Raw genomic sequence first — 13,387 nt, forward strand, 5'->3', positions numbered from 1 at the left:
TACTGGCAAACAAAACACCTCTTAGCTCATTCTGAGAGAAACTGTACACTTTGTATTATAGAGAATGGTATTTTTCCAAAACTGCAGTGGGGTGGGGTAGGGTTCTGGGTGGGGGACACAAGACTGAGCTTAAGTAAGTTGCACACATTTCAGGAAGTAGGTTGGTTGAGAGGTGAATGGAAATAACAGGTAGCCAGCTTAGGAGAGGGTCAGCTAAGTCTGGACTGAGGCAGAAGAATTTGGAAATGCACATGGCCATGGAGAGGCCAACAGTGGCTCGGACTAAAACAAAGAATTTTTATTACTTGGGAGGGGGGTGGCAAGCAAAGAGACCCAGAGCTGAGACAAGATGGCTCAAGTGTACTTGACAGAAGCATTAGATTCAAGGAAACTCTTAGAACTGTTTTCTGAGATAGAATCAGACCTAAATCTATGCTAGGTGTCAAAGGTGACTGACCTATGATAGTTTATTGGCATTTATTTATTGATGTTTCATGTAGACTAGACATTTCCCTCATTTCAAAAAATCCATCTGGAGATTATGCTATTGTCAGAGACAGAGACGCTGGAGCTGGGTTACCTAGTCCCAAACCTGGCTCTACAACTTAGTAACTATGTGGCCTGTCGCTATACCTCTCTCTCTCTCTACCTCAGTTTTCTTATCTGTAAAATGAGAACAATAATAGTCCCTACCTCCCAGGCTCGCTGGGGGTTAAATGAGCTATGTCAAAAGCTTAAGGACCCCTATTACCGTTGTTCTGCTGGTGACCTGGTAAAGAGGAAAGACAGGAGAGAGAGCCGGAGGGGCTGCATTTCTGAAGTCACAGTCCCAGAGAGACCCCAACACCAGGATGCAGTGGTGGGGAAGGGGGAATGCCAAGTACCAGCTGGGCTCTTCTCCTGGCATCATAGGCATCAGTTGGGGCCACTTTACAGAAGGTATCAGCTCTTTTTGGACCCAAATGACTACCACCTCTTCCACCGCCCCTGCTTCTTTGGCTCCCTCCAAGAAGCCTCTTTGGGGCTGGAATTCAGACTGTGGGTGTTGAATACCTTCAGTTGTTGAAATTGGTGCTGCATTCTTTCTTGAGCCCTTTCAAACATGCCCTCGGCCACCTGCCGGTCCACCCCTCTCCTGATGACGTCTTTCATTCTCTCACACGCTTTTTTGCCAGCAATCTGAGCGGCCTCTGGCAAAAATGATAGCTACAGTCACACCACAACAAGGACTTGCAGAGAAATCTTTAGCATCAGAAAGAAAGGCAAGCAAACAAACAAAAACTATGTATGCACACATATATGTATGTGTACACAGACACACACATACATATGGACATACACACACATATATTCATATATGTGGCACCATTTTCCACACAGTGGAAGTTGTTTAATCATAATATGATACAAAAGATCAGCACTCTCAGAATTTAGATAACTGTCATTCAGAAAATCTAACGGATGAATTAAGCAGAAGTTTACAAAATTCCCATGCACCCCCCCCCCCACCACCATGACCAGAAAAAAACAATGGGACCGCCAAAACCAGAAGGAGCTGGAAGGTAGGTTTACAAATACTTAAAGGGAATAAGAATGAGAATCAGATAGTGGATTCAATAGTTTAACCAGGTGAGATGCAGCGAGGAGAGGAGAAGCAGGGTGAATAGACACAGGGTGGGCAGAAAGCACTGGAAACACACAGATAAAACTGATTCATGGGTCACCTGTCCCCTGACCCTTAAAGTTATTTGGTTTTCAATTTGTGGACTAAGAGTATGAGAGGGATTTAGGACGCAGGAGGACAAATACTTTGAGAGGAGAGCAGAAGAAAAGGACGCTGAAGGAGCTGACAGACCCCAGAGGAAATAGACATGTTGCCCTCTGGAGTGCCCACCTTCATAACAGGCCTTCAGGTCGCTCTGAACAGAGGTGGTGAGAGACTCATAGATCCTCCTCTTCTTTCTGAGGATGTAATCTTCCAGGCCTCCCAGGATGGCACTTATCTGAGAATCCACATTAACAAAAGGCCATTTGTGACAATTCCTTCGATAGAAGTGGGTGTTCCTGTGTGTGGCCACCATTTCCTTCTGCTTTATGTTATGCTTGGCTGTTTCCATGTCATTTCCCCAATGAGGCTGTGAGCTTCTCATAGGCAGGAACTCTGTCTTAGCATCTTAGCATCTTAGCATCAAAGTGTTTCCTACCATGCCTGGCACTTACAAATGACTCAAATATTTGCTGAGTTGAACTCAGGCACGTGCAAGGTGGTCAATAGGCCCTCTTAGGGGGAGGATGTGAGAACAGGATAGTTCTCTAGTGTTGCTGTGTAATTCGGGCTGTGCTTGTGCTATGGGCTGAACATTCGTGTCCACCCAAAATTTGTATGTTAAAACCCTAACCCCCAAGGTGATAGCATTAGGAGGTGGGGCCTTTGGGAGGTGACTAGGTCATGAGCAGGCAGCCCTCATAATTGAGACTATTCCCTTTATGGAAGAGACTCTAGCAAGTTCCTTTGCCCCTGCTAAGGTGAGGTGATGGTGAGAAGACCATCATATATGAACTGGGAAGTGGACCCTCACCAGCCACCAACTCTGCCTGCGCCTTGACCTTGTACTTCCAGCCTCCTGTGAGGAATAAATTTCTGTTGTGTATACCCTACCTCATTTACAGCATTTTGTTATAGCATCCTGAATAGACTAAGACAGGCTAGAGGAAAATGGGTCACAGACAAGAGTCTTGAGGACTCAAAACTAACAAATGATGTACAAAAAAAAAAAGACTCTTCTTTAAGCTTCATTGCTGTGACTAATGACTTTATAATATTGGCAAAAATGATTGAAGGTCAGTTACAAGTGGATGTTACAGGTGGATTCAAATGTTTGTGCCTCTAAAGATTCTTTGAATATTCTTCTTGGGAACTGAGTCTCCTTTCCAACCTCGGCACTTAGTGCTGGTTGCTTCCCAGTGGCATAGAGCTGGCTTGGTGTCCCGTCCTACATCCTCATGGCAGTCTAAGGGCCATCCCACACACTGTGTGTCGTGTCTCACAGCACTTGCTACAAGACGTGCCCAGACCTTGGCACTCCAGGAGAGCAGGGGGGAGAGACATGCAATACTTCTGGAATCCTGCTGGTAAGAAAGCCACTGCCCAACGTCACTGCCCTCTTCGTTTTACAGGGATCTTACCTCCTGGATCAGAAAACTTTTTTTGTCACTATCATATTTCCAGCCACTTCTTATTCCAATTTCCATCATTTTCTCCTGTAGAGAGTGCTTAAAAGCTTCTACGTGAGGCAGCAATGCTGACCCAGTGGGCTTTCCAGCTCTACAGAAGAAACAGCATAAAACGTTAAGAGACAACGTGGCCACCGTGGGGCTAAAACAAAGGGAAACTAGCTGGTATCCTTTTATTCACTTTTAAGACAGGGGGATGAGAATGAATAGGTACTGAATTCCTACTGGTGCCAGGCACTGTTCTGTGCCAGGTCCTGCACCTAAAAGTCTGTGAAACCCACTTTCCAGACAAGAAAACTGAGGTTCAGAGAAGACAGCTGTTGTGTTCACAGTCACACAGCTAGCAAGTGGCAGAGCCAGGCTACTTTGTACAGTGATCTGTTTAGCCTCAAAGGTCAGTCTTCCCACTGCCAAGGTGTTTCCATTTGCAAGTGTGGGACTTAAACTACATTTTTTTTAATGTTTATTTATTTTGAGAGAGAGAGAGAATGAAGGAGAGAGACAGAGAGACAGAAGGAGAGCAAGAATCCCAAGCAGGCTCTGGGTTCTCACTGCAGAGCCTAACATGGGGCATGAGATTGTGACCTGAGCTGAAATCAAGAGTTGGATGTTCAAAGGGCTGAGACACGCAGACACCCCTGAACTACATTTTAAAAGATGGATAAGATTTAGGGAAGTGAAAATAAGGAAGGGCTATTCCCCATGGGGACAACGTAGTGAACAAAATTTTCAGAACATCCCAGGAGGAAGAAGCAGCAGGTTATAGAGGAGAGAGCATAGACTTGAACTCCTAGCTCTCTACTTAAGAGCTGACTGACATTGGGAAAGCTGTCCAAAGTCCTCTAAATCTCAGCTTGTCCACTTGTAGATAGACAGAAGGCCCTTCAGAGGGTTATTGAGAGGATCTGATGAGATCATGTGCGCACAGAGCTTAGCACAGTTCCTGGTACATCTCGCTTGCTCTTTGCTACCCTCCAGGCTGGCTGAAGCAGGAGGCTGGTACTGAGCAACAGGACTGGGATAGAGTGGAAAGGCCAGTTAGAGGCAGGTGGGATGTCTTGAATGCCGTTGTAAATAATTTGGAGTTTATCCTACAGACTTGTAAACTGAGATAGGGTAGATGGAATGGCATGACCCCAAAGGAGTTAAAGGAAGTTGGGGGCAGAGTAGGGGAACACCGAGTAAGAATCAAGCAAAGGTAGAATGGTTCGAGCAGCAGCAGGCGGTGAAATGCCAGAGGCCAAGGAAGGAGGCTGGGGGCAGGCTCTTGCACTAAGGGATTAGGAAATTCTGTTTCTGTAGGTGGAGAAAAGGATTAGAGGTCAAGGAAGGAGGGAAGGAGGAGGCACCATGAAGCTCAGACAGCTAGTAAGTCAGCAAGCATGCAGTATGTCAAAAACAAACACAGAGTCATCAGTCAGCCACTTTGCAGTTTTGCATTTGGGGAAATTTGCAAAGGCCATGTGTTTGCTTAACTCCACACTCTCCAACCAAAATAACCTGTCCTGGGCTCAGATCCATAAGAAAATGTATCCCTTGCTGCATGTATGAGATATTTGAAAAATAATGGGAATCATAATATTAGTCTAAAAGTAACATCTCCATCTGTACTCCAGGTCGCCACGAGAAATTAACTAACCAAACCAAGAAGGCTTTTGTGTTTTTCCAGAGACTAAGCTTTCCTCCTCAACTTGCAAGCTACTCTTCACGCTTCCAGATCCAAAGTACAAATTCTTATAAAGCGGAGACTCCAGCCCAATGCTCTTCAGATGTTTGTTCACAAAGGGGCAAGAGAAAGGATCTTTTACCTAAAAATGCCTCCAAAAACGGGATCGATCTGGTCATAGATGGGCTGAGTGATGGCTTCGTTCAGATCTATTCTTGCAAGAGTCCTGGAGGCATAGATGCCATTTTTCAGGCAAACAGCTTTCAGAGTCTGATGAAAGCCCTGGTTTCCTCTACTCCTCTAGATAATTAAACAATAAGTTAATAGAGTTAGTAAACATTAACTACAATGTCACAGGATCAGAATTGTATTGCCTTTGGCCACAGGCTATGACCAAGAATCACAGGGAAGAGAAGGGACAGCTTCATGTTTCAGCATACTCTTGAGCCAGACAGAGGGCACAGCAGTCACGCCTGAGTTGGCGGCTGCCCTGGCTTCCGGAGCGTCTTGTGCTTCCTTGATCACAAGTCTCCTCATACAGTTTCTATTTATCTGTTTACTCATTGCACTTCTCTACCAGAACAGCTGCTCCTTGTGGACACAAACAGTGTCTTATCTGCCTTGATGTTCTTACCATCTGGCAACAGCATAAGTAAGTAGTGCTTAAATGAACAATTATTAAATGAAAATGTGCTATGACCCTACTGGGAGTATATGTTTCAGACCTTCCAAGCATAGTCCAAGTTTTTAAATACTTTTTGTTGAATGCCTTATAAAATGTAATTTGATTTGTACGTCTTCATAACATTTTTTCCCAGAGAAATAAATTCAAAAATCAGAGGCAAAAAACATACAATGAAGCTAGAGCCACACGAGACATTGATAAATCTTAGCCAGATGGTGATTCTTAGTAAGGGGAATAAAAATATATTTGCACTGACCAAAATTTTAGTGGAGGTCCTTGTGATCAATCAATGATATATGCTTTAAGGAAATCTGTTTCATGTGCATGGTCATGTAGCATAATACAATTGGCATCATACTATATATATATATATATATATATATATATATATTCATTTTAATATTCTGCTCTTTTCACTTAATAGTATAACATGAACATTTCCTCAAGTCATTGTAAATGCCTGCAAAAATTGTTTCAATAACCACATAATATCATGTGGATGTATCCCAATTTATTTTACCATTCTCTTCTGGTTAGATATGTAGGTTAGTTTACTATGTTACATAATAATATGATGGTAACATATAATGTTTGCCCAAATTTCTGATCACAGAGGAAAGTGTCCTATCCAAGACACCTCAGACATGTCTGTAGTTACAGAGAAAAACACCATTTAAGAACTGGTGAGACAGGGGACAGTTCACGGGATGACATCCTAGCGAAGGTCTGAAGATGTTCCTTCTATGAGCAAATTGTCTCAAAGGAATGGTCTCCGCTTTGTGCCTTTGCTTTCTCAGAACCTACTTACTCACTTTTGGTGATCTGGGATCTTTTACCATCATATAGAAACAGTTCTCCCCAGAGTCACTTACTTACCCCAGGCCTGATGAAATAAATAAGCAATTATTTATTATCTCTCACCATATCAGGAATTCAGATATAGCTCAGTTGCTGTTTCACTGTTCACTAGATGGCCAGACTGTGTGGCCAAGGTTAAAAGGAAGATAAACACCACCCAGAAAAGAGACAAGTACATGATTCAAGGTCACTGAGAACAGACAATATTCACACTAGGCTCAGGCAGTACAGCATTTACTTACAGCAAGAGGAGAAAAAGTGTGCACAAGATCCAGCCCTTTGCAACACACGGGTCCCTGTGGCCAGCAGACCCCCTCCACAGCCAATGCAGGTGATCCCACAATATGGGATCCCACAGTGTAGAAGGACCCACGCCCTCCCCCACAGGATCTGAAATACAGAAAACTGGGAGCTAGCCCAAGGGCCTTGGCCGCCTATACTAAGCAGAACAAAGAACTACACACTGAGCATAAAACAGGGAAGAATATTTCCACACAAGGCGATAAGCCCAGGACAGGCTGTGAGGGCTCTTTATCTCTTGGTAAGGAAGTGGTCCAGGCCCAAGGCCCATTCTTATGTGGCCAAGTGGGGATTGAAAGACCGCATGCATAGGCTGACCTTTCCCAAGAGCGGGCCAGTGCTGGCTCAGGTCTTCTCCATGAGGCTCCGTCAGGCACTGGCTGGGGTTACAGTCACCAGAATGGGGCCAGAGGACCCACTCCTAAGGAGGCTCACTCCAGAGTTGGCAAGGCGATGCTGGCTATTAGACAGACTTCAATACTTTTGTGGGGATTTACAAATGTTGAATCACGTAACTGGTTGGCAATCACAAGTAGCTGCAATCGTTTGCAGAGATGCAATAGGCAAGTGTAGGGGTTGGGCATCCAGGCTCTGAAAATAGACAGGCCTACAGTAGATGTGGATCCCATATGTGGCCATGGACGAGTTGTTCAGCCTCTGTAAGGCCATAAAGTGAAACTAATAAGAGTGTTTACCACCTGGAATTGTTGTGAGGACTTAATCAGTGATGCCCAGAGTCAGCATTTCTTCCACGTTTGCTGAAGGCATGAGCGAATGCTCGTGCACATACTGTATTCACGGACACTCAGCTGCCCGCTTCCACACGGAAGGCATGCCACCTCCCCTTCTCCTATGTCAGAAATCTGAGAGTCCTCTCTGATGATCCCACGATCATTCCCACTTCTTTACTGTTTTAGCTTTCAGTTTTCTAGCGTTTTCTCTCTGTCCGATACCAGAGGCATCTCCTTCCCTCTCATCCCAGTCACGTCACATACCTACTGATCTAGATCCCAAAACAAACTCTTATGAAAGCCATGCAGGTAAGAACACCCAGATGAGATCATATGCTAGAAAGGTGGTATCATCTGTGTATATAAAAAAGCCCGCGGAAATGTAGAGCCCCATTACACACCACCTTTTCTCTGCTAACGTTCTAGCTTTCCAACTCATATTAAAACAATGGCAACAACATACAATCTAGGTGCTACTCCCAGCTCTAGATACTTCTGTATCATCTTTGTCACATGAGCAGTGTTGTGCATCACTTTTTACTCTTAACAGGTGTTATGGAGTGAACTGTATCCCTCTGAATCAACATGTTCAAGCCCTGACCCTGATGTGACTACATTTGGAGATAGGGCCTTTAGGGAGGTAATTAGGGTTAAACGAGGACTTAACGGGTGGGTCCTGATCTTATTGGACAGCTGTCCTTATACAAAGAGAGAGAGATGCCAGGGAGGCACACATAGAGAAAAGACCATGGGAGAACACAGCTAGAAGGTGGCCTTTTGCAAGCCAAAAACAGAGGCCCCAGGAGAAACCAACCTTGCACTGCTTTGATCTTGAACTTCTAACCTTCACAACTGTCAGAATAAATGCCTGCCATTTAAACCACCCAGTCTATGATATTTTATGTTATGCAGCCCTAGCCAACTAATACGATACACCTTTTTCCCCCACCCCTTAGCCTTAGACAAATAAAGCCTGGCACTTACATTTTTATCCCTCAGAAAGCCCATATAAGTAATTAAAAGATAAAACAATTTGCATGCCTAGTGAGAGGGTTCAAGATGTTTCCTTACTGTGTAATCGAATTGACATTTATATCAACCCCGTTAAGATAGGTAGGGCAAGTATTTAGCACCTCATTTTGCAGAAGAAAAAACCTACAAGCTTAAATGGGTTTCAGGCCTCACCCAGGGCTACACAGTGGATGATGGGTAGAAAGACCTCAGATCCAAAATTCCAGCTCAACTCCACTGAACCATGCACTCTTTCCTCACCATGTACAATTGGGCAGTTCTCACTACATGCTTTCTTGTATGCAATTTTCACCCTCTCCTACTCTCTTTTAGCTTTTTAGTTCCTTCAAAGGCCATGGAATAGTGCAAAAAGAGCTTGGAGGTAAGGCAGATGTCACCGAATATTACAGGTCCTCCCTGGAAAGGGTCACTCACCACCAGGCATGTCCCGAGGATCCGTCGGTAGGAAGCCTTGGCATTTCTGACTCCTTCTTGCAGAGGCTGTTTGATGTGGGCAAAGCACTGGTCAATGACCTTCTCCAGAAGCTGTATCTTCTCTTCCACAAATCTCCGCAGGCCACTCATGTGCAAGAATTCGTTCTAGGGACAAGGGTCAGAGAAGCATAAGGCCACCTCCTCTCTAAGGACACTTTCTCTCAAACTTTGCTTCCTTTATGCTCATCCACCAACACAAGATTTAGCCTGAGCTAATCACCCTCAGATGATTTCTATTGTCCCAGTAAAGCACCTCTCAGTGCACAAATCTTAAGTTTTGTGGATTGGAGAACACAATAAATATATGCCTCCTGCAACTTACTTTGGGAGTGTAAACCATTAGGCTTTTCGAGGGAATAACTGGTAGAATAAAAATCCAATTGCTGTTAAAACATATTTTTCATTGACATCTGATTCTACTAACATTTAGTGGATTTTGACTGGGCCCAAAACAGTTTTTGAGGATAGTGTTTCTCAAACTTTAACATGTGTGCAAATCACAGGGAGAATTTGGTCAAATCCCAAAACCTGAGATTCTACATTTCCAGCAAGCCCCCAGGTGATGCTGCTCTTCTGGGCCCTGGGCCATACTTTGAATAACAAAGCTACAGGACAAAACAATAAAGACAAGGCCTTTTCTTCAAAGGAGAATACAGTCTAATCAAGGAGGAAAAGATCTACTGAAATGATACAAGGGAGAGGTAGCCTTGACCCCTAGGTTCCAAATTGGGAATTGTGTCGTGTTGTTCCCTGTGTGAGAATCTTGGGGGACCCCACAGTGCCTGCAGCAGACGGAAGCCATACTACTTAGCTCAGCACTTAAGGCTCTTTATAGCCAGGTCTCAACCAACTTCTCCAGCACCACCAGCTCTCTGTTTGCCCAAGATGTCATCCTATCCCAGGGTATCTGCTCCTGAATGCACTACCATTTCCCAAATGTGTCATCCCTTTTGTGACCCCATGCCTTTGCACAAGCTTCCCATCCTTCCAGACAAAGCTCCAAAGCACCCATGTGGTGGAACTGGCGCTCTCTTTCTTGTGCTTCCATTGCTTTTCGTACATCCCTGTGTTCCAGCCTTCCTCCTGCTGTGCTATGTCAGTCCCATCCCATATATTCTTCCCTAGACTTGGAACTCACTGAAGGATCCACGGACAGTGTTATTCATGTTTGTTTATTCTGAGGCATGGCACAGGATGTGTGGCTGACAAACAATTTGGAGTGAACGAACGCCCCAGAGAGACTGTTAGACAACGTGGGCTTTTAAATACTATTCCAACGTTTTTTATTTTATTTTTTGGGACAGAGAGAGACAGAGCATGAATGGGGGAGGGGCAGAGAGAGAGGGAGACACAGAATCGGAAACAGGCTCCAGGCTCCGAGCCATCAGCCCAGAGCCTGACGGGGCTCAAACTCACGGACCGCGAGATCGTGACCTGGCTGAAGTCGGACGCTTAACCAACTGCGCCACCCAGGCACCCCTTAAATTCTATTCCAAATGTGATGACAGAAATAGCTCTCAAATTGATGTGTGACCTTATACAAATGACTGAGCTTTTCTGGATCTTGATTTTATTGAAGTGAATGAGGTTGAATGTTCCGGACAACAGGTGTTCCTCAAACTCCCACACTCTGTAAGTCTTAGAGCAGACGAGTTTTAAAGTTTATGGAGACTATTCAGCTTTCAGCGAACCCTGGGGATTCCCATAGTTTTTCACCAGTAAGAATTCTATAAGCCATACTTTTCTTTCAGAATGCCTTCTGGATTCTTTTGAGTTTTTGGTGTCACTGGTGATCAAAAGGAAATAAGAAAGGAGTCACCAATGGAAACTCTATGGGCAAGATTCTCACAAAGGCTCACCCTCAACAAATCTTTGTTGAATAAACAAAAGAATGATAAGAAAGAGCAGGTCTGGGAATAAAGGAACAATTAGAAGAGGAAAAGCTGGTATTTACTATGAATAAACACAGGGCTCATTCAACACTGAGATGTCATAATGAACTTCCTACTGATTCATAAAAATAATGACTAGATCCCTGTTCATTTAAAATCACTATGCAAACTCTCTATTTTTTGGTTTGAATCATAATCTTAAAACTGATATACCACCACATTCTTAGGTTTGATTTTTTTTTTTTTTTCAGAATGCAAAGGAACTGACAAAACTCTTGCCTTCCAACTTTCCATCAATGAACAAAGACTGAGACCAATATCTGAGGCCAAAGAATTTTGAGGGAAAATGCTGGCAAAAGGCTATCTGAAGGGCTACCCGAGAAGCGCCAACCGGCTCCCTGCCCTGTGTTTGCTGTCGCCTACAGTCTGGCTGCAAGGATGGTATTTCATCCCCACATGGGCTGCCCCTCTGCCTCAGCAGAGGAGAGCATGAAGGCGGGGGGGGGGGGGGGGGGGGGGGGGGGCGGCACTTCTGAGTTTGATTGCAAAATGCCTTGTCCTTGTGTTTGTAAAACAAACCAACCGCACACGGCACCACATCTGATTTGTTTTCCATCAGCACTTCCAAAAGCAATCTTTTGTTGGGCAGAGAGGCGATTTTCACCCCGAAGAACTTTTTCGGGAAGTTAGAAGGTCAAATGCTTCCCTGGTATTTCAGAGGACAAAGTCAAATTAGAGAATCTCAGATTCCAGGAGGTTGTTTTATGCTTTGTTTTATTTTTTTAGCTTTTGGGTTTTTTTTTTTTTTTTTTGTCACAGAACTAAGCCAAAATGAGGCATAAGAAACATGATAAAAAAGACAGGGAACCTCTCTCTATATATCACTTTTATATAGAATTTTTTTAATGTAGATATTTGACCAAAACTGCAGATGCCGTCTACAGTTGGCATTGCTTACTCTTCACATTGAGGTCAGGTCCCCATTATTTGCTCCTCCTGGCCACTCCATGGGGCCAAACTGGGTATACCTACCCACATTCTCAGGACCAGCCCCTTGAACTCTCATAGAGCCCTACTGGTTCACTTTCTCTGGCCCTACCTCCTTCTGCATGACAAGAAATTGGACAGTTTGGTTGTGCAAATCTGATGGCTGAAAGCAAGTGTGAAAATAAACACCAACCAAATGAGAACCTGCAAAGGCTATTTATTCAGAACTTGCTGTAGCAAGAGAGTCAGCCACCATCACTTGGGTTTGGCAGAGACTCAAAGGCAAGCAGAGGAGTGGGAAGTCTTCAGGTATGCTCCCATCTGAGGCCGCTGGCACAGGGAAGCTGTGGGTGGGCTAACTAGAAGCAAGGATCCTATATGATTCGGTAGGGTGCATATTTGGCTTCTCTGGCTGGAAGCAGGGATGTAGATTAGGAAAGTTGTCGATTATTAACCCATCAGCCCATTTGGGGCTAATTGTTATAGACATTATTGCTTAGCTTCTTGGAGTCAGATAGCAGTCTGACTCCCTATGAGTCTAACTTTTAGCAGGCTGCCCTCCCAAGCTCATTATTGTAGATAAGGGGCTGGTTTCCTAGGCAGGTGGCTACAGGCTGTGAGTCAGAGTTCTGATTTTTTTGTTTTTTTTTAAGTTTATTTATTTATCTTGATAGAGTGAGAGCAGGGGAGGGGTAGAGAGAGAGAGAGAGAAAGAAAGAATCCCAAGCAGGTTCTGCACTGCGAGTGTAGAGCCCAATACGGGGCCAGAACCCATGAACTGTGAGCTCATGACCGGAGCCAAAACCGAGAGTCAGACACTTAAAAAACTAAGCTACCCAGGTGCCCCCAGGGTTCTGGTTTAACATATGACTTCCTACTTGTATATTCAGTCCCTCACAAAGAAGCAGTGCACTTGGTGACTGATTGTAGCAACAGATCTTTCTCCCAAACTCTCCCCAACCTCTAACCTAGCAGCCTATCCATCTTATTTTAGGGTAAAAAAAAAAAAAAGAGCCACCCACCAAAGAGATAAATTTGTCCATTACTATGAGAAAAGTAATTTTGAACTGGCCATTCAGAAGGTCTGCATTCTAGATCATGAAGATAAATACATAAACTCTTTGCTGAATGTCCCTCCTAGATCCCTTCCTCACATTATTTTGCTAGGCTGCTCTGAGTTTGAGATTCTGATGGCACCAAGGCATAAGGGAAATCCATAGACAGATGAAAAAATTTTTGGACTGGAGCCATTCCTTGGTAGGGTAACCAAGAATTGCCAATATTCTACTAGATTGAAACAAATCACTTCTGTTATCACTTAAACACATTCCATCTTCTTCAAGTCTCAGGAGAGGTAAAAGCAGCTGCTGATTGATTTTACATTTTCCTCTCAACCCATGTAAAATATTATTTGTTTCTTTTTTTACTCAAATGTCACAATTTTAACCCCCTAATTATCTTTTTGTCCCCTTTGAATTTCTGGGCTTAGTATCTTCCTTTGATATGAAAAGAAAAATTATCGTAAGTT

The 13,387-nt window shown here is 44.0% G+C and overlaps 1 protein-coding gene across 12 annotated transcripts in view; it reads right to left on the reverse strand.

The window, feature by feature from the left end:
• NUGGC (nuclear GTPase, germinal center associated) overlaps positions 1-13,387 on the reverse strand; it is a 65,290-nt gene that overhangs the window by 13,614 nt on the left and 38,289 nt on the right. For 10 of the 12 annotated variants that reach the window (XM_047856934.1, XM_047856937.1, XM_047856938.1 and 7 more), the window contains 5 exons: positions 8,921-9,085; positions 5,043-5,200; positions 3,187-3,325; positions 1,895-2,003; positions 1,054-1,190 (listed from right to left, as the gene is read on the reverse strand). In XM_047856934.1, the coding sequence (XP_047712890.1) occupies positions 1,054-1,190; positions 1,895-2,003; positions 3,187-3,325; positions 5,043-5,200; positions 8,921-9,085 (708 nt within the window). The remainder of the gene's footprint in view (positions 1-1,053; positions 1,191-1,894; positions 2,004-3,186; positions 3,326-5,042; positions 5,201-8,920; positions 9,086-13,387) is intronic. The other 2 variants (XM_047856936.1, XM_047856939.1) reach the window with 1 other exon arrangement.

This window comes from Prionailurus viverrinus, chromosome B1 (genome assembly GCF_022837055.1).
Source record: "Prionailurus viverrinus isolate Anna chromosome B1, UM_Priviv_1.0, whole genome shotgun sequence".
In the NCBI taxonomy this organism is placed as follows: domain Eukaryota; kingdom Metazoa; phylum Chordata; class Mammalia; order Carnivora; family Felidae; genus Prionailurus; species Prionailurus viverrinus.